This window comes from Haemaphysalis longicornis, unplaced genomic scaffold, assembly GCF_048455015.1.
Source record: "Haemaphysalis longicornis isolate Haplotype H1 unplaced genomic scaffold, Haemaphysalis longicornis Haplotype H1 scaffold_3, whole genome shotgun sequence".
NCBI lineage: Eukaryota > Metazoa > Arthropoda > Arachnida > Ixodida > Ixodidae > Haemaphysalis > Haemaphysalis longicornis.
In genome coordinates, this window is record NW_027526335.1 from 132,659,227 (window position 1) to 132,683,799 (window position 24,573).

At 48.9% G+C, this 24,573-nt stretch overlaps 2 protein-coding genes across 11 annotated transcripts in view; one reads left to right on the plus strand and one right to left on the minus strand.

The window, feature by feature from the left end:
• LOC144175102 (protein scribble homolog) overlaps nt 1-3,646 on the plus strand; it is a 159,161-nt gene extending 155,515 nt beyond the window's left edge. For all 10 annotated transcript variants that reach the window (XM_077704178.1, XM_077704177.1, XM_077704185.1 and 7 more), the window contains one exon: nt 231-3,646. Coding sequence is in view for 8 of the 10 variants with exons in the window: in XM_077704177.1 (XP_077560303.1) it covers nt 231-349 (119 nt within the window). In the remaining 2 variants the exon portion in view is untranslated. The remainder of the gene's footprint in view (nt 1-230) is intronic.
• A 3,741-nt stretch (nt 3,647-7,387) lies between these two features.
• The window catches only part of LOC144175104 (zinc finger protein 395-like), a 124,861-nt gene continuing 107,675 nt past the window's right edge, over nt 7,388-24,573 (minus strand). The window contains exons 3-7 of the mRNA XM_077704187.1: nt 17,025-17,233; nt 16,123-16,214; nt 15,516-15,768; nt 14,739-14,849; nt 7,388-14,350 (exon numbers count right to left, since the gene is read on the minus strand). Of these exons, the coding sequence (XP_077560313.1) occupies nt 14,165-14,350; nt 14,739-14,849; nt 15,516-15,768; nt 16,123-16,214; nt 17,025-17,233 (851 nt within the window). The 3' untranslated portion in view covers nt 7,388-14,164. The remainder of the gene's footprint in view (nt 14,351-14,738; nt 14,850-15,515; nt 15,769-16,122; nt 16,215-17,024; nt 17,234-24,573) is intronic.

Sequence of the window (24,573 nt, forward strand, 5' to 3'; positions counted from 1 at the left end):
GTAACGAAAGTGTTAAGCCTCCCCCTCTCAGCTGAATTAAAGAAACTGTGCACCCTTTATTGGCAGGGTAAGTTTAATCTTGCCAGCCAGACCTCCTCGCACATTGGCACTGTACTACACATAGACTGCAACTTGCTGTGCTGTCAAGATGCATGCAGAAGCCTGGTCCATAAACTCTTCTCCAAGTCTAACCTGGAATGGAATGCGGTGCCCTACGCCTCTGCCCGCAGGGAACCGTGAGAACGAGGCCTGCGGTGAGGAAGGGGAGCTCCCCTCGCCCACGTCGGACCACGGGACGGGCCCAGCACTAGCCAAGAAGAAGAAGCGGAGGCGCTCCAAGCGCAGATGAGGCAGCGGCCGCCATCCAGTGCACCCATCCAGCCACCCTGCTGCTCTTCCAGTCTCTTCCAGGGGGAGGGGGAGGGGAAAACGTCCAGTTGTATCATGTCTGTCTGTGTCTTGTTTACCCCCTCTAGCAGGCGTGCCCTCCCGTAGTACATACTTTTGTGCGCCATGGGCAACTTAATTAATGAGCACCATTAGTTCCGTCCTTGTACGTTTCCGTTCACCCGCTGCACTTTGAGTGTTTTTTTTTTTGCACCTGTGTTGGTTCTCTCTCCCTGTAGGCATCTTTGTTATTGTGCAAATGTTGTTGGTGATAAAACTTTGCAAGCTCTGCCTGTAGACACCCAATACGGCCGTTGTGCTAGCCATGGGCTATGCCTTGTTGCGGGGAATAACCTTTTTCCATCGAGCTGTTCTCTCGTATCGTGCCAGTGCTCGTTAAAAACTCTGCGGTTTCTTTGTTTGTTACTCACAGTGCCTTTCTGAAATGTTTTAAAGTGTTCCCATCGATGAAGGCTGTTGGTTATTCCCTTTGGGTCATGTTTTTATTTAAAGTCAGCGCTTGCAGATTCCTCGAGAAAGGTTTGTTGTACTCAGGCCAGTGGCAACTGCTACGTCTGGGGAAAGGTCGAGCAAGTTTTGAGGCACAGCAGTGGGTGAGGTAAGCTAAAAAAGGACTAGAGAAGCCTGTTTGGAGTACCGTGGTCCGTTGCTCAGTAACTTTCATTGAACTCCACTTGTGCTGATTCTGCTTTCAATCGCGGAAAGGAATGCTCGACAGGCCACTTTTTTCAGCCGCATACAACTGTTAGCAGGAGACTGGCTTTCCTTGCTGTGAATGTACACAACGTTCACCTATTTATTATCCTCGTTCTTAGCTGGCTTGCTGACTGCAGTGCACAGCCAAATGACGGCGTCTGCCATCTTGAAACGTTCCACCTTCTCGCCTTTATTTACAAAGCTGCTGTTTAAAATTTTTGTCTAGATGATTTATGGAACATTTGGTGAACTTGGGCAACGACGAATTTGTTGACACTGTTTTTGACATGCTCTTTGCGCACTTTTTTTTTTTTCTTGCACTTTGTATTGTTGCTGCTGCTGGTCGACTGTCGCTCTCATCGCAACCTTGGCGTTGCCGACGGGATGTTCTGTATTGTGCGTGCCCGTCCTGCCTCCACTTTGCGGGTGTTTGTAGCAAAGTGCTGTTGGCAGACGGGCCAGAGGGGTGAGAAGGTTTGGCACAGGGTCGCGGCTTCATGTTGTTGGAAGGCATGGAAAATGCTTTTTGTGGTTCGCGAAAACTTGAAGGAGGGAGACGTGTGAGGAGGTTTGCCTTCATTCAGCTTCGCTGCAAACTTGCGGGTCCGGAAACATCCTTCCTGAAAAAGACGAAACGTTCATTCTTCTTTTTACAGATGCATTCAGCCTTCATCATTGGCACAGGCACTTTTTCTTTTACATTGATTGCATGATTCCCTCTGCCTCGCCCTATTGAAAGGAAATGCGTTAGGAATGTGCGGCGCTGGGAAGTTGGGCTAGGTACAAGAGCCCAATGCCAGACACAAAAAGAGGGAGGGTAAATGTTTGAACCTGCCGTTGCCATCGATTGCAAAATTTCATGCAAGATCGGCACTAAATAACTTTAGATAAATTTTATTTACACGACAAATTTAATCCTGCACTGTTTTTGCAGCTCACCTGTACTGCTCCAGATTAGCTCCTGTCCTGTCCATCCATCCATATCACTCTGCACAGGACTCCTTGCTTGTATTTTTAGAATGTCATGCTGTTGAACCTCTTCTCTGCTACCAGGCCAAGAGCACATGTGTTAGACGTAAGCTGTATTAGTTTTTATTCTTCACCATGTGACTATTTATTCACCATTGCCTCTTCTGCGGTCGCGACTTTTCTCTCTTTTTTTTTTCTCCGTTTTATTTTCTTTAACTATAACTTATCTGATAAGCCGTGGCATATCATTGTGTGGGCAGCAGACCGCAAAAAGTTTTGGGGGAAAAGACGAGGCATCCGCCGAGTGTGCTTTTCCTATTTCAACGTTGTGACCCATCTTTTAAGCTCTCATCACCCGCATGTTTTATCCTGGAGTGCATCATGCCACCTTTTGAACATGTGCTGATTGACAAATATTTTTTTTCCCTCCCATGAGGAAAGAAACTGAACACGTGCTTGCGAATGATGAGAAACTGTTCAAAGCTCTTGAATTGAGAGCTAAACGGGAAGAAATGTTACACTATGTGAACTTTACGTTTCCTGTCTTACAGTTGCATGTAAGGGGATGCCACGTGAGCTTACACCACACTGCAGGCAGTGAAAGGGGTCATCTTTGTCACGTGGAATACCTTTGCTACTCGCACGCGATTTGCTAACAACCTGCATAACTGGTGGCAGTCTGAGCTGCGGGCACCTTTTTCGTTCCTTACTCTCTTTCCTGCACGCGCGATGTTATTGACTTGAATTAAATTTGCATCGATGGAGATGTTTAAGCGCGCTCTAGAATTGATGTCTGCGTTTTACTTATTCTTGCATGTGTCAGAACAACTTTCAGCACCTCTTGGTCTTGAGCATTATTTATGTAGGCTTCTTAATAATGTGAATAGAGGGAGGGAAAGAATGCTTGTACACCGCAGTTGACTTTGTGGCACCGTTATGTCAGTGCAGCTTGAATTTATCGCTTCGCACGTTTGTGCTCGTGGAGTGCTGATGATTTGTGGTCTGCCCTTCCCCCCCACCCTCCCTTCACCTCGCCAAGTATTGGTCAGCCTGTCATACTTGCCAACTGCCACTCAGTCTTCGGTGCTTGTTGTAGACTACATCTTTGTCGTTACCTTGTTCATCACTTGCAAACGGGGTTTCAGGCCAGTGTTTGTGAGCTTGAGCGATTGCACTGTAGTCATTTCCGTACACGAACCCATCCTTATGTGCCAAGGCTAACCGCCAACGTTGTGGCATTGCAATATGGAAGGCGTGGTGGCCTGTGGTACCACCAGTGCTGCTGTGGCCGGTAAGGGGTTCGATGTGGTGGTGGGATTTGAAGTATCTGCGCTCCAAGTGCGAACGGCTCATTGAAAAAAAGAGAGAAAAAAAAATCTTGCGGTAATGGTGCGTTGGGAGCGGGGCACCCTTTGTATTCAGCCAAGTGGATTTCATGCTTCGGCCCGTGTCTAACACATGTATCGTCTGTGCTTTTCTGTTTTGTATTCTCTGTACATACAAGAGGGTATAGAGATAAAGAGGTAGCTGTATATGTATGATACCAGTTTTATTAAAGGCATTGTACAAAAGAGCCTCCGTGCCTGTCTCTCTTCCTTGCCTGCGTCTCCCTTGAGGTAGAAAGTAGACGAACTATCGAAGGGCTGTACCTTCATAGAATCAAAGGTAAGGCTTTTGAAAAAAAGAAAGGAAATCAAATACATTGGCTGCTGCATGTAAACGCTTCCTCAGGTACTGTCTGTCCATTGATGCCTGGTGAACTAGCACACTGCACAATAGTGACAGGTTGGTTCAGTCGGCAAAGAAGTTCGGCCGTGTCAGCATTGGCACAACTGTACTGAATGCGGGCCTTCAGAGGTACAGTGATCGCTAGTTCATTACCATTAGAACTGCTTGTGTAGCATGGATGTTAATGGCTTGGTAAGTCGGCAAGTTAATATGCCATGCTAGGCCTATTGCAGAAATTCCGCACAGTAATACCACGAGAAGTCAATTCTGTGCCCCATCGTCTTTCAAGACGCACTGTATTTGTTGTACACACAGAAGTGCCCCATAGCAGCTCTTTTGCTAGAAAATTCTGTTAGCGAGTTTTGTCGCCCTTTTATTTAGAAAATGAAGTCTCTCTGCATAAACCAGCAACATACGAAATTTCACTGCTTCAAAAAACCATACTTCACAAATGCATGCGAATATTTGAAATGTTGAATACTTTGCAGAAAGTTTTTGTTGTTCAATTTGATTCACACCCCAATTTTACTGTTGGAAGTTTTCGAATATTTGGAATTTGGTAATGATAGAGCAATCAAAGGTGGCTCTGCTGCGCGACATGCCAACTTTGAAGCTTCACTGCACTGCATGCCTCCTTTTGGTTGGCTTTTCTGCATGACATGAAAGCTGTGCATTAAAGGCTTAACACATGCAAGCCCCCTTGTATGCAACTTCCGTGTATGTTTGCAGAAGCAGAATGCTACTTGTGTAAAATAAGAGAGCCACAAAGAAGTTGCATGTCTTTACAGTGGCATGAGTGAGGATTTAAAAGTTATTGCCCGATTGCTTGCGTTTGCATAATAGCAGCCAGTAGCGTGCAACATTTTTGTTAAACTGCTTTGCCATTGTCATTTTTTTTAATTTTTGCTTTGTACCAGTTCCTTTCCACTCCTTTTTCTGAGCACAAAGAGGTATTGAGCTCTGGCTGCATAATCTTCTTATTGCTGCGTTTTAGGAGCCCTTTTTGCACTAAAGCAAAGGTATTTAAAAAAAAAAATGGCTCCAAACCATGGTTGAAAGGCAAAGCTGTAAACGGCTCCCACAACAATTGTCCATGCGACGTCACTTGAAATTCACACGTGGCTCTACAAAGCGAAACCAAAGATTCTGCCAGCCGTTACCTGGGATTCGCGGAGGCAACGTCCCGAACGCAGCAGCACCGGCCACAGTGCCATATGTCGGTTGAAAGAAAACGGAGAGAGAAGCAACATTTATTTGTCCAACATGGTTTTGAAGCAAAGGAGGCCGAGCCTCTTCACCTTCCTCAGACGGCGGCCAGGAGTCCTTGGGCTCTGACCCATCTTCGGCCATTTGGACAACCCGGATCTGTACGTCCGGATTGGAGCTGCGCAGAACGGTCTCTCACTGCTCCTCGGTCTTAATTAATAGCAAAGCACCTAATGAATTCTTCTTCTGGGGACATTCCCAAATAATATGCCACCGGTCTGCCCTGCCCGTGCATAGCTTACATTCGCTCATGTAGAGCCTCAGTTAACAATGGCTGTACATGACCGGATTGGGGAATGTATTTGTCTGTTAGAGGCGCCGTGCTACAGACTGCCATTTGTTGAGAGTACAGTGAGGGGGAGGATACTTAACCTGTTCCAATCTGTAAGGATTAATTATGTCTGTACGAGACCATGCCGTCCCTCCCCATCCCAGCGCTCGAGAAGTGCTGAGATGTTTCCTCGACGTGATCGGCTCAGTTAGCCAAACCTCGAGCCGCGTCGTGAGCGTTCTCGTTACCAGGAAGAGAAGAGTGCCGGCGTCCACACAATTTGGACCTTTCTCCGGTCTTTGAAGCCGACCAGAATTCTCAGTGCCTCGGACGAGATCCGTCCCTTTGCGAAATTCCGAATTGCAGTTTTAGAGTCGCTGACAATAAATTTAGCTTTCGTGGAGGCCACCATCGCAATGGCCGCCTCTTCTGCCACATCCAGCGACAACGTCAGTATCGTGCCACTACTACGGGATTGCCGTTTCAATTGATAGCTACCATGGTCATGGCATCGCAGGCTGTGTATTCCGCGGCGTCCACCTAGACCACGTTCTCGGAGTTTTTTAATCTCTTTTGAAAGGCTTTCGCTCTTTCGCGTCTTCTTTCTTTGTTGTATTCGGGATGCATATTCCTCGATATAAGAGGGATGAGGAGGCGTCTTTCAAAGAGTCAGGAGGAGGGCGGCACGCACGGCTACCGCATCATATCTCTCGCTGTCTCCCCTCACTCTTGTTTCATGTGTCGCCTCTTAGAGCCCTCCCTCTACCCAGCCACTGCATCAAAACCACTGTCTGTCTCCCGTCTCCACATGTGGGCGTAGCTGAGTCGCTAAGACGACGGGCTGTCGCTCCGTTCCTCTATGCGGGTCCAGGTTCGATCCCTGGCGGTGCCAGTAGTTTTATTTAGCCTGGTTGGGAGTTTCTTGTGGTGCACACCACGACAAAACCGTTGGCTGGTAGAGGTAGAAAGCTTTACTGTAATATTCGATTGAATTTGCAGTCACTTTTTACTACAGTGAATGAAAGCTCGGTAATTTGAACTTCAGTAATTTGAATTTAGGGATAGTTCGAACTGTACGGTTTGGTCCGGCCAAGTCTGCATAGAAGTCGATGTATAAAGAAGCCCGTTAATTCAAACCACAGTAGGTTTTAGCCGCAATAATTCGAACTACGCGCTACTGTGTAGTTCGCATTTCGCTAACCGCGTGCCTGACATGCGGTTAGCGCGAAATGCACCTGCTGCCTACCCACGAGGCTGCGTAGAAAGGAGAAGGCAAAATAAGGTCAAATCAATCTAAATATGATATGACTGACGTTTCGGAAGAGGCATTCTTTGCGAACTACGTCAATGAGAAAGAGAGTACAATAGTGTGTTGTAGTGCATTCACAGATGAGGACATTATATCTTGGGTCAGAAGGGCAGAACCTGTCCATGAGGACAAAGCATAGTGATTCTCCTGCTTGGAGAGTTGTGGCTGGATGGAATGCAGCCAGTCTCTTCAGTTTTGAAGAAGGCGCGAAGGAGAGGATTTTTGTGCGACATTCGTTTGTTGGAGAAAAATGTGCCGACTCTCGCCTTTAGGGACAAAAGGCAGGCTGCATTCACACGCTTTTTCGAGCTTCAAAGTGTTGGCAAGCCCTGCTGCTTCCCAATAGTAATGTACTATTTTTACTGTTCACTTTCATTAGTTCAAACTGTTCGAACTGAGATGGTGTCCCCTTTCAGTTCATATTAACCAGCTTTTACTGTATTTGTATTTGGAAATATTTGATTTGATCCACACGCCTCTACTATTTCAGAGACAGCTGAGTGACAGACCTGTAAAGTGATGTTCATTTGAGCTGCGATTGGCGTCACTGAAACGTTAAGCCAATTAGCCACGAGAGTACGGGCTTCATCTGACCTGATATGCTTGTTGCATGTCTTGTATTGATGCTAAATTGTGAGCCAACAAGAAAAAAAAAATCCCTGAACCCTCGCCACTCTCTTGTATGAGAATGCATAGAAAGAGCAAACTCTAACCAGAATGAAGGAGCCAACACACCTGTGTCAGTATATTTAAGAAGACATTTATTTAAACTTTGAGAGCGAAAAAAACTTAGCCTGAAGAAACGCATCTCTCGTGTGCCGAGAGGCGGTCAAATGAGGGCGAGAAACGAAGTGATAATGTTTTGTCATATGTACAGTCTTGTCTCGCGCACACACACGGCATGGTTTTTTTCGATGGCATGCAAACAGTATGACACGCAAGTGCACATGGCAATAGCTGGAGAGGGGGGAGTGGGGGGACAGTGTCGGCAACGGGACACCGGGTATTGCGGCTACGAATCAAGCGCTGCTGCTGTCTCAAAAGTGGAGCAGTCATCGTCGGCAGGCAGACTGACAACACACCGAGTGACACTACTAGCACACGTTTGCAAAACTGAACGCACACAAACACAGCTGCTGGTGGCTGCAAGGGAGGCACACCAGAGGAACACTGAAACGTTGCATCGGGGACCCCCTCATCATCATCATCATCTTGAGCTCTGGCTCTGTATTCTACGCAACAGTATGCGCAATGTGTTTGCAGCAACGTACAACCAAGGCGAATCTTTAGGGACCAAATTGCTACTGGCAGCCCAAAAATTCAGTTTAAAATTGAAGTGGGTTTTCCTATTAAGAAAATTATAATCTTTCTTTTGTATTTGGCAAACTGTCTGTTATCCCGGCTTCACAAACTTCAAATTACATTGGTTCTGTCCTGTACTCTCGTACTGTTATTCCTGCCCAATTCGGCATCGGAGATGCACTAACACTGCACCAGACATACCTATATGTTTACCCACAACTCTGAATGCATCATTTGTTGTAATTTGCTGCACACGAAATAAGTCTGCAAACAGTACAGGCAAAACGGACCCTTCACAATCCTCATCGAACAATCTTGCAAATAGATCAGTCCGAAAGCAGCCTAAAATCCTTACATCAATGCATCTAGTGAATTCCAACTTTATGACACTGGGAAGTTGCGTATGTGTTTGCCAAATTATTTTCTTGCTGCTCAGTCCTGTGATGCCTTCGCCTGTTTTGTAGGCACTATCCACGATCTAGGGTTGGCACAGACGCTGTCGGGTGTCAAATCTGGTGAGATCACGAGTCTAGAAGCCACGCTACAAAGTTTAGATGTCGTTGAATGCACGTGGACTGCAGTTATTCGTTAGTATTTGGTCAACCCACCGTTGTCAGGCGTGCAGTTGAAGCTGGCTGAAAAACTGGTTGCTGAGAGCAACTCTCCCTGATTTGATCGAATTGTTATTGCTGAATTTGACCAAATTAAGTGGCACGGTCATGATGCAAAGTTATGTATTGATTAATTCGATTTTGGCCTCCGTTAATTAAAGTTTATGCTTAATTCAGTAAAATTTTAGCTTCCCCATCAGCCCAAACAATGAATAAACTGAACAAGGACTAATACCGGCACATACATGTGCAGCAGGAATTTGCATCGTTTTTTCTTTCTATCAGGGATTGTGTTAGACCTGAGGAAACAAAAGCTTCATAGGTTTGATTGCTGAATGAACTGGAAACTGTGACCACTATTTATTTTATTCTGAGCCCTTGTCGTGCATTTTGTAGTTGCCTCATAAGAAGAAATGCAAGTGCAGAGTATGAAAAAAAGCTGTCGGAGAAGTTGGAGAAGAACTGACGAATAAATTCCACTGGTCAATTTTGAGTAAGCGGTTTTCACTCCAGGCCAGGATGTTTCACAGGCCGTCATTTCAATTAACTTACTCTAATCGAGAAAGCTCAGATTCAGCTGAAAGTGATTTCGCGATTGGTCTGATTAAGACCTGCTCACCCTACGCTGAATTCCGTCAGATCTTTGATTAGACCAATGGAATCACTGCAAGATTTGCCAGTCAGAAAGCATATATTCACCTCCTTGAGCACTCAAAAGTGTGAAAAAATTGCATATGTGAGATGCACGTGTAGCCTTTGCTTCACCTTATTAGCAGACCTGACTTTGGGAGATCTGAATTGCTGTGCCAACCATGTGTTCCTTTTAGTGTGGCTGCATATATGTATAAGGATATAGTATATATCTTCTGGAAGTATATGTACAAGGCAGGACATTGGCTCGAGTGCACGCAATATGTACAGTTTTCTAAGTACATAATTCTTTGACTGGATTTTACTCAAAGTACCTCTGAACTTTTCCTGTACTTTTGGTAGGGGTTTCTTTCCGGCAATAATTTATCCTCGATCCTTTTTACACAATGTACAGGCGACCTTCCCCCTTTTTTTTTTTTCGTAACCTCGTGGACGTTACACAGAACAGCTGTATGTACATTATGAACAGTCGTTTGTATGTAGACATATCTTACGCAGATATACAAAAAACACATCTCTTTTGCCTCCCTTCCAGAGACAACCAGCAAAACATATATGTATATAAAAGAAAGAAATCTCTGACTGCCTGCTGTCATGACAAAACATTCATGTGTACACGTCGTCATAAAATATGCGCTTCAACAACATCAAATATTGCGGCTATGTACACAAGTTTAGCATAGTGCCATTTCCTCAACAAATCTGCTTTTCCTCTGTAACCTTTTCAAGGCACCATGTCTTTTGCTCCTGGAAAGCCACTTTTGACTCACTTTGCCCTCGCAATCATGGCAACCAGCACACATTTCTTTCCCAGCATCCGTCGTCATGCAACCTGTATGTGACGTGCGCACTGGCTGCGGTGCCTGGACAGGCAGCAGCAGTTTTGGTGCAGTTGCTGGCATACTCTCTAACAGTTATTTGCGCTACCAACAAGAACAGATTTGCCGCTTCTCACGGGAAAAAAAAAACGACCTCAAACAACAAGCTGCAAACAACTTTCACGAGAGAGGCCGCGAGATATTGCAAGGACAGAGTATTGCATCCTTATAACAGCCGTGGTTTGGCGGCTACTCTCGAATGTGTCTTGACAACTGCCGACTGCAGAACCAGAGCATCTACTGTTAAATCATTTTCGACAAATGTTACGTTGCCCTGTAGAAACAACTTTCAAAGAGGGCCCCAAATTTGCTCTCACAGACACCAAAGAGCAAATGCTGTTCTTTTATAGCTCTCTTCTTTGATCAAGCGGAAAGCAACATCAGTCAAATACAAACTTATTTTTTGCTTTCATGGAGATTGCCCCAAAAAGTGTTCGTCGACATATTTAGAGGCATCCATTCTTCTGCTAAGGCCTATTGGCGTCAGCAGTGACAGAGTGCTACAAGGCTTAAATCAGTCAACCAGCATAACTGCACCCACTACGCACCAAAAACTTGTCCCAGGCACATTCTGCGTTAACATTCTTCTGGTCTCGCTGCATACATCAGACTCCCCACTGCATGTCCTCCGATCAGAACAGCCAAATGACTGATTGGACTCCACACCGCTGCCCATCTATCGCTAAAGGGACCGACCTGACAAATCTGGCACCGGTTAGTTTCATCCGTTTCAAGACCTGTGCTCTTTTCACAGTATGTACACACACACGTAGGCACGGGGACAGACATATACGTGTGCTCTCACACACACCCACACACACACACGCACACCGTTTTGTGAGACTGTTCGGCACAAAGCCACTGTGCACCAGAATGACGCCTGCCAGGTCATTAACACGACCCTGACTGTTGTTGCACTGCTCTATGACCACACCAGAACAACTACCGTAAACCAGTAGAAGACCGCTGACATCTTTCCCGATAGTTTCTCTCACACCAAAACAAACAATCTGAATTGCAACTTCATTTTTAGTGCAATTCGGCAAGCATAATAGGTAATTTTTAGTTGTGGCAACACAAAAATGATACTATTTTTATCTTGGACCGCAAATCAACCGGTTCTGAATTGCCAAGGTTTTACTGTAGCAGCTCTTTCCACTCCCTCATGCAGGACTTCGCAAGTTTGGAGAAATTCATTTCAGCAACAGAACGCTACACATTTTTTTTTTCTCCTTGTTCACGTTGCATAAAGCTTTTAAAACGAATTTCTGAAGAACTCTTTTATGAGCTATATGGTTTTTGCAGTTACAGACAAATTGTGAAATTGTTTGCTCATCAAAGTGCAGTTCGCCTGGACATCAGCACCAGATTTTCCGCATATATCAGGGTAAAACTGTCAACAAGCTGCAAGTCATGAGAAGGACTTTGTAAATTGGATAAGCAATCAGTACTCTCATCGCTTTGATTCCAGTTTAAGTGATGGCATTTGCAGGCTGAGAGATCATCCAGCACATGCAATCGCTGCCAAGTCGTCTGCAACTGCGTCTATCGTGGCATGCAGGGATGCTTTCGAGGTAAGAAGGTAACGAAGACGTGGTACAGCAGTACGTCCTACACTTGCCAACTGACATGGCAGGCGGCACTCCGGTGCACAGTTTAGCGGGGCGCCATGCGCTCCTGCCCCTGTGAGTAGGGTGGCGCTCACAGCCCCGAGATTCCAGGTTCCTTTTGTCAGCCCGCAGCTCTCTCGTCTGGGCTTACAGTTGCTGTCGGCTGTTTGGCTTTCCAGCAAGGCACACCTCTTTGCCAGTGACCCTGCCAAGTTGCTACAGCCCCCGCCACACACATGGCAACGCAGCCGTTCGGGGCTGGCCTGGGCACGGCTGACTGCAGACACATCTGGCATGGAGGCAACGAAAAGAGAGCTGAAATACCCTCTGTACGACAACATTCAAGCAGTACGGAGGAACAAGGGAGGACTCCTCTTTCCTGGCTCTTATCTAAATCTCTTAACGTGGCTGCCGTGATTGCTTGGCCACCGTTCGTTCCTGATGTCATGGTTCCAAGAGTGGCTGACAATGCTCGTAAAGTCTGCAGTTCTGTGCAGTTGTGCACGTCAAGTCGATTCGGTTGCCTCGCCTCGTGTGATGTCCACGTCAGCCCTGCCCAAGCCTTTCCCCACAGCGAGGCCAGCTCCCGAGGACGGCAAATCGGCTTAAGGCTTTTGCAGTAGATCCGATCAGACGCTCTTTCTCTTGCTCTCGTCTCTGCCCGCTGCTTGAGCCAACTGCATTCCACCTAGGTTTTGATTTGCCTCTTGAGGGAGCTGGCCCGCTGGCCCTCTCTCTGTACAATGAGAATTCTGAGTGGTGGTGTGAACGATGAGGAACAGACAGCCAAGAAGTTTCCTTGTGGCACAACAAGATGACGTTGGTTGATCATTGTGGGATGCGTGAGCAGCTTCTCTGCTAGCTTTGAGTGGCACACCCAGCTGTCTCTAGCGTGAGCTGTATCGGCCAGCAAAGAAAAGAAAAATCCTGGACTCCGTTCTCGCGGACAGCTGAAGCTGACTCGAGTCGCAGGAAGTTTGAACGATGATTTGGTTTTCAAATCGTCTCAACAAAGTGTGCCAACGTAAATCTGCTACAGCATTAGTAGTACAATCGAAAGAACGCTCGCAGAATAAAGCTTCCAATAACTTATAAACAAAGCACTTGCCACAAGCATAGTTCACAGATGACCCGCGGTGATCCAGCCTTTTTGTTTCCACTTTGCTTCACAAGTGCCCGTGCTTTGCATAAGCCTCGTGTAAGTCGCCTCCTCCTCCTCGACGTTCGTAATGCAAGGCACAAGTGAGACAAATTGCAAGCAAAGAAAAAAGAAAAGTGAGCGTTGAGCTTCCTCCATGCCAACACGTAAAAGTGCTTGTGCGTTTCCTCGTCCCAACAAACAGCATCAAATACAACAGGTCTCAACAGCCGTCCACTCTCCCACGCCGCCCATTGGAAACGGAGCGTGCCCGCACAAATGCAAGTCGGTTCGGCGCACGTAAGCGGTCGTGTGTGTGTGTGCCTACCACATCGCCGCATTTGAAAAAACAAAAACAGAACAGCTGTTGTTTATGTTCTCGTTGCCCCATATTTGCTACTGCACGTGTCGGCAACACAAGAAATGCGAATGGTGCAACCGACGAGCACTCAACACCGACACCAATGCGGCGCACACTCTCCAAACCGGGTGTTTGCTGGGCAGCTTGCTCACCGAGCAGCATTGCGTGGTCTTTTCTCAAGATGAAAAAGTGGTCACTGGGGAAATAACTACGAACCGGGATGTGGGTGGGCGACAATGATGGCATAGATAATGCGCCGTACAACAATATTTACAGCACTGCAGACTGCTCCCTTTTTTTTTAACACGTCTTTTGTTGTCAGCATGAGGCAGCATTCTGTTGTCTTAGTGCTCTCCTTGCAAACTTTCTTTTTTCTTTTTTTTGCACAGTTAAAGTTACCGTTTGGCTGACCGAAGCATTCACTGCGCACTTTGGCCTCACACTTTCACCTCATGTGATAGCGTCAAATTGCTAGATCCTCTTCAAAGGTGCATTACCAGCTTCCTTGCATGCTCATTTAGACGTAATCGCAAAACAACTCGTGCTTGAATTAATTTTTGAGTTCATTGCTTCTTGATTTAGAAGGACTCAAAAGTCATTAAAAACTATTGCAGTCTCAACGCGTTTGAAAGCAATTTGGAAGGGCATAGCAACATACACAACGCAAATGCCACCGACATGATACCGAGCTAAAACTTTCTTTTTGGTAAACAACTTTTCGAAAACTTCACCGGCAATCTTCTGCAATCTTTCACCTTTCCACGCCCCTTCCAGCGCCAAGCTTGCAAGAGAGCAGCCTGCAGTGCAAGCACAAAACGCAGTGTAACACGTAAAATCATGTTGGAAATGAACCGAGTAAAAGAGGGAGCAAGCCACGATTATGAGGACAGCGGTTATGCGTAATATAACTCGTCTGAGTAGTGGTGGGAGGGGGAGGGAGAAATGAAGGCGGGGTGGCACGGTGGTTCAGTCGGTGTAGCGGCTGCAGGCCTTTTTCCACTTGCACTGCGTACACCACATGTCCTTGTTCTCCATGCCGTGGATCTTGCGACACTTGCGGCTCTCGGAGCGCACCCGGCGGTGCAGCGGCGAGCTTTTTGGCGAGGCGGACAGGGTCTTGGGGCTCAGGCGCATGAACTTCTGCGGTGACACCTGCAAGGGCAGACGAGACAAGTCGTTTTATTATTTTTTGAAAGGGAGTCTCAGAATGGGCGACTCTGTTGCCACAATGGTTGTACGAGCCATATTGTGGAATCCTGCAGCTACGGGTGCAAATTCATGGGAAAAGAAAACTAAAAAAACTCCACAGACATGAACACAAAGTTCTTGACGTTCTATGTGCACGCTCTTTTCCTTAGAGTTCTGTACGCTGTTACTTTAGCAAAAAAGGAAAATTATAGCACTTTTATAAATGTTGTGCCATAACAAATCGACAAGGGAATGACAAAAAAGTGATAGGTTAGACTAGACGTATGAAAGCACAAGTGCCACAGTTCCCCAAGCAGCAGGGAGTGCAAGACTCGGGAGGTCAGACACGCACCATGGTTGTTGGTGCGCTTGCGTGCGGCTGCCACGAGAAGGACCGCTGCACTGTGGGAATGTTGATTGGCGACGCTGACGTCAGGGCGGGCGGCGATGCTGGGGCAGCACACTGAACAGGGCAGGAAAAACGAAAGGGAGAATAACATGACCAATTTGCACATACCATGGCAGCCTGTGTAGTACTTGATGAAAGAGCTACCTAGCTTTTTTCTTTTTAACAAGTAAAGCACTGGAATGAACTGCTTTTACACCACAGCCACTGCTTTAAAAGCAAATGGAGCACTACTGTTAGTCTAGTAGTCTGAGTAGTAGTCTAAGAACGTCGCTTTCTTGCATTTCTATTTTCCCCCACAGTCAAATTTGCTCGTACAATTGTGGGATCCAGTTATCATAAACGACAGCAGCGCATGAAAAAAAGTTCACCGAGTGTTCTTTTTAACACATTATAAAAATTGATGGCTACAGTCGTACTGTATTTTTCATTGAATGTGCTGTTGTTTTTATCAGATGTAGTGGATTCCCACCGGCCAGGGTGGCTCAGTGCCTAAGGCGTTGTGCTGCTGAGCCCAAAGATGCAGGTTCAGCTTCGCTCAATTCTTTTCCAATGGAGGCGAAAAGCAAGGACGCCCATGTGTCAAGATTCTGGCACACGTTAAAGATCCTCAGGTGGTCGAAATTAATCCGGAGCCCTCCACTATGACGTGCCTCATAGACCGAGTGTAGCTTTGTCGCGTTAAACCCCACATCCTTAATTAAGCGGCGGTGGTGGTCGTACCCTAGCGAGCATCTGGTGGTACTGGGGGTCCTCGTGCGGGGGCCGCGCCATGTCCAGGTGGCTGAGGGTGGGCGCAGACGAGGTGTAGATGCTGTGCGCGGCGGCGCACTCGCCGTGGTGCTCCCCGAGCAGGGTGCTGCTGCCCGAGTCGCTCTCCAAGTCCCCCTCGTCCTCCTCCTCACTCTCCGTGTAGTAGAACTCCTCCTCGCCCTCATGGTCGCTCGACGCAGACTCCTCGCTCTCGTCACCCCGCCTGGGCAAGGGAAGAGGCCCTCCGTCAAGCACACTCCCACGCATATTGCGTGCAGCTGCTTAATGAGATGGTACCAGCTCAAACATTCATACGAGAGGGGAACATACAAGTTAGCATATTTGTCCCAAATATAAACAGGAAGTGGCCAGCGAAGGCTGTTTCACCAGTCAAGAGTACCACTTAATGACGTTACCATTTAGGGTACGGGAATCCTAACTCTATGCTCTCTTCGTGCTTGGACAAAATCCTTGCAAATTGAACTCTTTCTGTATGAGCACCTTCATTTGGGCCAGCATTTTGAGGGTACACTTACCAGGACTTAATTAAAAAAGGAAATCAGGAGAAAAGGCTTACCCGAGGTGCTTGACACGGACGTGCCTCTCGACATCCTTGCAGGTGGAGAACCGCTCACCGCACTCCTTCCACGTGCACTTGTAGAGCACCCTCTGCAAAGAGGAACCGTGGGTGCAGCTTCAGCAAAGAGCATGGCGTTACATTAAATTTACTTACTGCATTTGAGGGACCATGCATGTTTGACACTTCCTCAATGTATCCTTCATAATTGCACTTCAGCTGAAGCTACCTCCATATACACCACACTACTGTCTCACATTGGTGACATAGCTCTAGGCTGTAGCATACGTTACTTTTCACAATGATGCCTAGTTTTGGTATTTTGCGGCGCCACTGCATGACTGAGACGGTCAGTTTTGCACCAAAACCGAATTCTTTTAATCCTATAGCATTGTACGAGCAAGGCTCTAATGCTTACCATTGTATGTTCCCAGGGAAACATTTTGCCAACCAACAAAGGTACGTTGTCTCTAAACATCGTGAAAGGACGCAAGCTAGTAGCACATGTACAGTCATAAACAAGTGAAACGTGATCACAAAAGTATGAACCAAAACACACAAATAGCGCGATTCCTTTCTATGCAACTCAAACTGACGTTTGGCTTGTAACAAAGTTGGCTTTTCAAATATACCAACAGTGCACCACTATTGGACCCTAACGAACAGCATTTTTCAATTATGCGTGTTCTGGTTCACATTTTCGTGTTAACATTTCATTCATCTATCATTGTACACTCCGCACTATATGAACAAACACGTCTAGAAAGCATCAAATTCATGCTTTCGAGCTCTGCCTTGATGTCAGCTTTTGCAATAATGTCGTGACCAGGGGTACACGCTTGCGTCTTGCACTACCGTTCCTTGCAGCACAGTGAGAGAGGTTTCCAGAGGAGAGCGCGCACCTTTCTCTTGAGGCATCCGGACTCGCCCGAGTAGCTGAGGTTCTCGGCAAAGTCGACGCCTTCGTCCTGGGTGGGGGACATGCGCCAAAAGGTGCGTGCGTCCGCTGCCGCCAGTCCCCCCGGGGGCGAGGGGGTGCCTGTCCGTGGGGGTGACCGACCACTGTCCCAACTCGAGGCACCGGAACTCGAGCTCGTCCATGAGGGGGTGCCTGCACAGCATAAGCGAGGAAATACGTCACTTTCTGTTCCTCTGTTCGACCTACGATTGCATTAAAGCTACACGTGGGCTGTGAGGCACACTGTATTGGAGTGCTATGGATTAATTTTGAACACGTGGGGATCTTTAATGAACGCCAAAATCTCGACACGGGCATTTTTGCTTTTTGCCTCCATCTGAAAAAGCAGTCAATGCGGCCAGGATCGAACCCACGTCCTCGGGCACAGCAGCACAGTGCCTTAGACACCGCACCACTGCGGTGCATACAGGTTGAAGCTGTGCGACGATGGTAACGTATATACACCGCCATTTTATGCTCTTTTTTCAACGGTGCAGGGAACCGCGAGATTCCTGTGAATGACTGCGTGAAGTTAGCAAATGCTTTTTTCAACAAACAGCCATGGTTAAAGCCCCATATCGATGAAGTAATCCTCAAGATTTGCGCACATCAGTAAAGTGGCGTAGCAAGAAATATATTTCGGGGGTGTTATAGGCCATCGAAAATATCTTTATAATTTAAAGAAAGAGAGAGAGAGAGAGAGAGACTGCGCTGGACACACGGACAATAAATGTCATATTCTTCTGTGTGCATAAATTTTGGATGTGTTCTGACACCGAACCCCCTCCCATAGGGGGTGAAGAGGGGGAAAGGCTGGTGACCTTGTGCGGGCAGCAGCCCCGGGGCCGCCGCCGCGTTGTTACCGGGTGCGCGAATCAGCGTCGTTTGGCGGTTGCTAGTCAGGGGCGTCCCCCCAGCCGGCCCATTGAGGAGGCGGCGGCGGTCGCAAGGTCGTTCGCTTTCGCGATCGTTCCGGGGAGCGCACGCCACGGAAGCGGCGCCCGGCGAACAGCTGCGCGCGGTCGATACTACGCAGGCGCCCCCGACGGCCGCGCATGGCACGTCGGGGGGCGCACTGCAGGTGCCTCTCCCGAGTGACGTCGACGGTGGCCCGATAAACGGACTCGACGGCAGGTTTCATTACTTCCGCGTTATGCGATACAGCCCCTCTTTTCTTTTTCTTTTTTTTTCCCTGTGAGTGCACGAATATCTCTCTGCAGTTGCGTTTATCACAAGCTTCCCCTTTCTTTTTCGTCAGGCTGCCTGCTCTGGCTATAGTGAAGCTCTGGCTGTCATTGGGTGAGGAAATCTCATTCGGCGTCTTGGCGGCCCGTCCAATCAATGGCGGATGGGGGAGGGGGCGATCTTTGAGTGAGGCCCAACAAGAGCGCACTAAGCCATTTCCCCTTCCCCGTCCACAGGTCAATCTGAATTCGGCTCTACACCCCCTACCCCCGCCCTCTTCCCTTTCTAATACAATGATGCTCCTGCCGTTCGCGCTGAAATTCTGCATCCGCACGAGCTGAGTTCAGGAAATGCATCACGCGCCGTAGCCTAGACACTTTTAATTCGCACAGCGTCGCCTGACTTCATACAAAACCAAATTTGGTCATTCCTCCAAAGGTCGCGCGCGGCATTTGGAGCAGCGAGCGTGCTATCAATGAATATCCTTCCAAGATAGTAACAACCCCACAGACTTCCGTGGAAATATGTTCTACAACCATTCAATCCCTGTTTCTCAACATATTTACGCAAATAATACTTAACAATCCAACTATGTTTTTTGTTGTTCCTGCGGGATACAAAATGCTCGCACTTTTTTTGCGTGGTTTTTCGCCTCTGCTTTCAAGCATTCCGGCCCAGTGACGTCACAAAAAAACTAGTTTTGTGACGTCACTATAGCTTGTGCGATTGGCGGCCGCCGACAAAACCTACCGCCAATAAACATTAATGCAGCACTGCAGCGGTTCATTTGGCTGGGTTTGAGCAGAAAGAGAGAGAAAGCAACTTTTATTTTGTTCAGCCCCTTGCGGGGGCCCAGCAGCCGAGGCGTCGGAGTCTCAGCGCAGGGCCTCAGCACGCGTTTCCTCCGCCCCTCGGCCGGTGTTGCCAAGCCCCCTCCGTTTAAGCACTCATTACCCTGCTTTCTTGTTCCCGTATCACTCTACTGCCGACGTTGCGTAGAGGGAATTTCGAAAATTTGTGAACATTAGTGACTCGCTCTCTTTCTTCCTGTGTGTGTGCGCGTGCGCACGCGTTTGAGAACAACTGAATTCCCTCGGATCGGGTCTAGCGAGTTATCAACGCTGGATCTTTCTTTTCTTTTATGTTCACGTAAAGCAGAAGCGTACGTACGGTTCTTTGAAATTACTTGAGCCGTTAACGCAATTTGTTCGGAATTCGCGCATTTGGCAGTTATGGTTGCTGGTTCAGTCATGCACGTCCGAGCACCCGGACCCAGACGCCCTTTCAGTCTGGCAGATAGCGGGCTACGATTTACAGCGCGCGTTCGGAATGAGCCCCGCGTCGTTATTCCCCTCCTCATGGCCTTGTGCCACGTGATAACGATGGACGACAGTACATACGACGGCTCCTCCGTGCGCGATTCTTCCATGGAGATATTACACCGACTGTTTCTTCCGGTGAAACCACGGCGCAAGAGGTATTTCCAGAAACGCGGCAGATACACGCAGCTCCCCGGTCCGCGTCTGTTCCGGAAAAGCCGAGCCGGCGAGCGCGACAGATGTCCGAGCATTTCGCAAAGGAAGCGCCGGCCGGCCTGTATTCCCCCGTGGCGAGACGCCGGCCGGCTTGTTATCGCAGGGCGGATGGCGTAAGTGCGTGCGGGCCTCCGCGAGAAAGGCGTGGGAGCCGTTGTTTACTACCACCGGCTGCGGAGAGCTGACGGGCGCGGTGATGGTGTCCCCAAAAGAACGCGCGCTTGCTGCGTGGGCCGCATCTTCTTCCTTGGCGTTCCTTCCTTGCCTCCGGATTTACGGCGTGCGCAGTAGGAGGAGGCCGGGTTCGGTCGGCGGCGACCTTGGTCAACCCACTCGAGCCGCGAATGAGCGCTGGAAAACAATGCCGGGTCAAGAGTGCCAGGCGTGGATGCGCCGCTTTCGAGCCTGTATACTACGTGCCTGAGGGAAAGCGCGGCTGTTGGACGCTTGCGAACGCGCCCGCGGATAACGATTTGAAGGCGGCAGGCGCTTCTTTGTGCATTCGGTGCGCTGAAAGCAACAAAGACCGGAGGACGGATTCCTTCGGTCTGTTGCTTCACGTACGCCCGCCAAACGCGCGGGTACGTCAGCGCTTATGCTCTGTTTAATTTTTTTGTTGTTGCCTCGTCGTGGAGTTGCAGTGTGGATTTGCAACTAGTCGGAGCTGTTTCACGTACGCGCTACGAGCTTCGAAAATCACACGGCTGGTCGGCGGCGGATCAACCAAACAGCATGCATGCATAGGCGAGGTCAAAATTAACCCGCACCTGATCACTACAACACCCCATTATATCGCGTTTAACGCCTAGTAGACCTTGGAGCAGAGCGAAATGGCGCGGCTATAAGCTGCCCACGGCACAGGCGGCGAAATTCTGTGCTCTCGGGTCAAGGCTGCCCATGGTACAATATGCGCACCACTTGGTTTGAGAGAAAAACAAGCCTTTCCTGTAAGTGTTCCTACCCCGCCACACACCGCGCAAGCAGAACGGCGAAAACACCAATACTGCCACTTCTTCACGTTCCCTCCTTACTTAATATTCACTTCTTCCGCACTCCGTCGCAGAGCCTCCTGTAGCAGCTTCGTTCGCCACTGAACTGCTGAGACTACATACGCATGAGGCTTTGGCGACAGCAGTGGGGGAACCCGGACAAGAGAAAAGTACGCTCCAAAGGCTTGTTTTTCGCGGGTACCATTTCCTCCCGTTCGCAGGCTTATAACGTGCCCGTGCGAGGGAATCCTTTCCGCTAAGATATTTTGCTTTTTTTCTTTTATCGCTGTATACCGCTGTGCACCTCGACAGACGCGCAATGCAAGTTTCTGGCGCGCAGCCCGAACGAGTGCCGCGGGAGCAGCATCGCAGGAACGGTTTTCTACTAAAGGCTTGCCGACCAGCGAAGTCCCACTATAACGAAACTCCCGCAACTGTGAAGCCCTCTTAAAGCTGGCAGTTATTAGGGAGTTATGACAAGCACCTCGTGAAACACCTCGTCGCGTTGGTGAAGCGACAAGGTGGACCTCCCTTGCTCATCACAACAAAATAAAGAATAACTTTTTCACTTGTCACCGAGGCCCCAAAGTAAGGCTTCAAGTATTCCGTTCCTTTTTAATACAAAAGTGTTTTATTCCGGGATACACAAAGATTTCCATGACGTCATATCCGTCACGGAAGTGACGCCAGTACAACGAAGCAAACGGCCTGTAAAGGGTGCACCCCTGCACACAGGGTCTTCTTGCGGGGAAGCAACCTTTAGTACTAAAGAGTACGTTATACTAGGGTTGTTCGTTTTCGGATTTTATATTTTAACACGAAAGAGTTTTATGTCGGGACACACTAAGATTTCACTGACGTCATATCCGTCACGGAAATGACGCCAGTACACCTTTTCCGAAGCGACCCGCCAGCAGGACGTCGCTCGCCAAGCACACCCACAAGACAGCCGCCGACCCACAAATCATGCTCATTTCACTGCAGATTTCGCTGCACATTTCACTTTCGTGTTTTACCGATTCCTATGACAGAGAAATCAACCACAGTTTTCACTGATTGCAACTCTCCCCGTCCGAAGAAACCGGGAATGAGTGGATTCAAAATGGAATCTATGCACATTGTTTTTATTTTGTTTATCTTTTTGTCTTTCGGTCGCAGTCAGGAGACTGTCAAAGGGCAACTTAAGGCCTGCAGGACGAAATTTCAATCAATATTTCATAGGTCATTGAAAGGACCAGGAAAAAGGTGGCGCCTCACACGGCAATCACTACAAATTATTTTTTCCTACTCCCGGTCACGCGGCAGTGCGCGGTAAATACCAATCCACCGAATCAAGTCTCAACAAACCACATATCAAATGGAGCTGCCTAAAACAAACCTACGCACACACAATTTCCCAACTTCGAGCGTGCTATGCTTTGCCATACACTCACTCGTTATAGATCGTACGCATGTCTGATGAGGAAAAACCCAAAATGTTGGTACGTTACGGCTGTTGCGAGTAGTATTAGGGGCGAGGCCTCTTAGGGGCTGGGGCTGTTGGCGTCTCCTGTCGTCGTCGTAATCCTCGTCTTATGTAGTCACGGTACTAAAACACCGGGACACTCGTTTACGCTTCGCACTAGAGCTTCGTGCTTCAAAGACAAGAGACTTTTACTGCGAAGTTGTATACCTCTACCCCCAACCCCCAAACGGTTTCACCTCCGTGGGCAAATACGCCACAGCGCCCAGAATACACTTATACACTGCATGCTTCGCCCCTTCCCAGGTTTCACGTTAGTGAAGATGGCCCGGGATTTTTTTTTCTTTCTACAACTTCGCCGCCGCTCTCGACTAAATTCGATCTGTTGTTGCGCCTGAGTAGTTACAAATTACAATTTACGAATTAAGGAGCGGCTTTAGGTGGAGGGTCTGACTCTTCCGTTCCCGTGAACGGGTTTGCGTTGAGGGAAAGCCAGATTCTAGAGCTACGCAAGAGTAACCGTAATCAACTTCATCGCATTTCGCCCACTCTCAAGTGAACGTGGAAGGGTGCTGGACAAAAGAGCTAAAAACAGTCGGCGTGCATTTCTCGCATTCGTCCGTACCTTTTTCCCAATGCAGTTCTGTTCGCGTGCGCCAACAACACCTCGTGCACGCCTCTTGCAGGAATATCACTCCCGATAAGCCTTCCGCCGAGGTTCAAGGTATACCTTGAACCTCACGCGTCGCGATATTACGGGCTCAGCCGCAAACCTACATGTGTGTGTCCATCTGCGGCTTAGTTTTTTTTTTTTTTTTGCAAGTTGCGAATGTCTACGTGTAAAGTTTAGTGATGAAGCCGATTTTGTTAGTTTAGCCGGCCTTTTATTTACCTGACTATTACAAGCAGAAAGCCAGCGTTCGTCCTTGAGCTCTCGGAATAGCCGCGAACGCATCGGGGAGGGCTCGACAGAACGGAAGGATTAAGATAAACACCAGCAAAGAGAGATAGATAACGTCGTCTTGGTGTCGCCAAGAGCCCGTCCCGTTATTTCCTCGACATTCTTCCGGTTCTACTTCGCACTAGAGCACACGCGCGCGATTGGTTGTGCTGGCGGTTCGGCCTTTGGCTTACAGTGCGCGAACTATGAGGCTGACACTGTAAGGAGAACTCTTAAGTGAGTCGGGTCAAATTAGGGGAGCTAATGTAACTGGCGCAGCGGTGGTTTCGAGCAAGCGGAGCAGAGCAAGCTAGCTCGACTGTGCGGTGGTCCTTCACGGCCCCTGCACCCGTTAATGCGGGCCGTGTTCTTTCTCGCCGAGGCCAGGCAGCGGGGAGGCGTGGAAAGTGTCATAAGCGCGCAAGCACACCGGCCGGCATGGCATGACGACTTCGGCGCGGCCAAGGACGCGGCTGCTCGCATCCGTTGTGCCTTACTGAATGAGTCGGTTGCGCCACAGCGAGGTCGTTTAGCAAGCGTCGCCGCTGTTGACGACTCGGAGCCCCAATCATCATCAGCAGCGGCGTCCTCTGCTGCTGCAAGCGGCTGCTGGCACGCGCTTTTCGCCGGCCGGCCGGCCCCATGTGAAGCAAGCACGACGAGCCCTCTCCCTCCCTCCCTCCCCTCCGCCTTTTTTCTCTGCTGGCGTCAAACGCGCCGCCCGGTCTGGCAAGCAGCGGCGAGCGCTCGTTGGTGCCGGTGGCCCCGACCTACATTCAGCTGGCAGCGAGCCTCGCGCCGGCCGGCCGGCCTGTTGGAGAGCCGGGCACCCGGCGCCCGCCGGCGTCGCTAGCGTCGCGCCGGAGCGAAGGGGCCGCGCCGGAACGTGCTGCCACGGCGTCCGCAGTTTCTCTTCTCCCCCATTCCCTCGTCTCTGCATGCGCTTCCGCGACGGTGAAAATGCGGGTGGCCGGCGACCATCGGCAACATGTGCATGAAAATAAAAAATAGCCTCGCCGCTGTAGTGAGGTGCGCGCGGAAGAGGAGGGAGAGATCCTAGCCTCGATGTTGTTTGCGTACGCTGCGACGAGCATGTGACGCCGCCGCGCTCGATGCAAGCGCGCCTTCTTCCTCCTTTCCCTTGCGGTGCCCCCGTGACTCTGAAACACGAAATTTGTTTTCCAGGGTGCCCTCATCGCAAGTTTTCGGCCAGCAACTCGACAGCCTCTCTTCCGCGTTTCATTTCCTCTCTTGCAGGAAAAAAAAAAGCCGCGGCTTTCTGGTTGAACTCGGTTTCGTACGCCAAACACCGATGCCGAATGCAACTATTGAGGAATAAAAGTGCGTATTGTTTCTGCGTAGTGGCACGAACTAAAAACGAG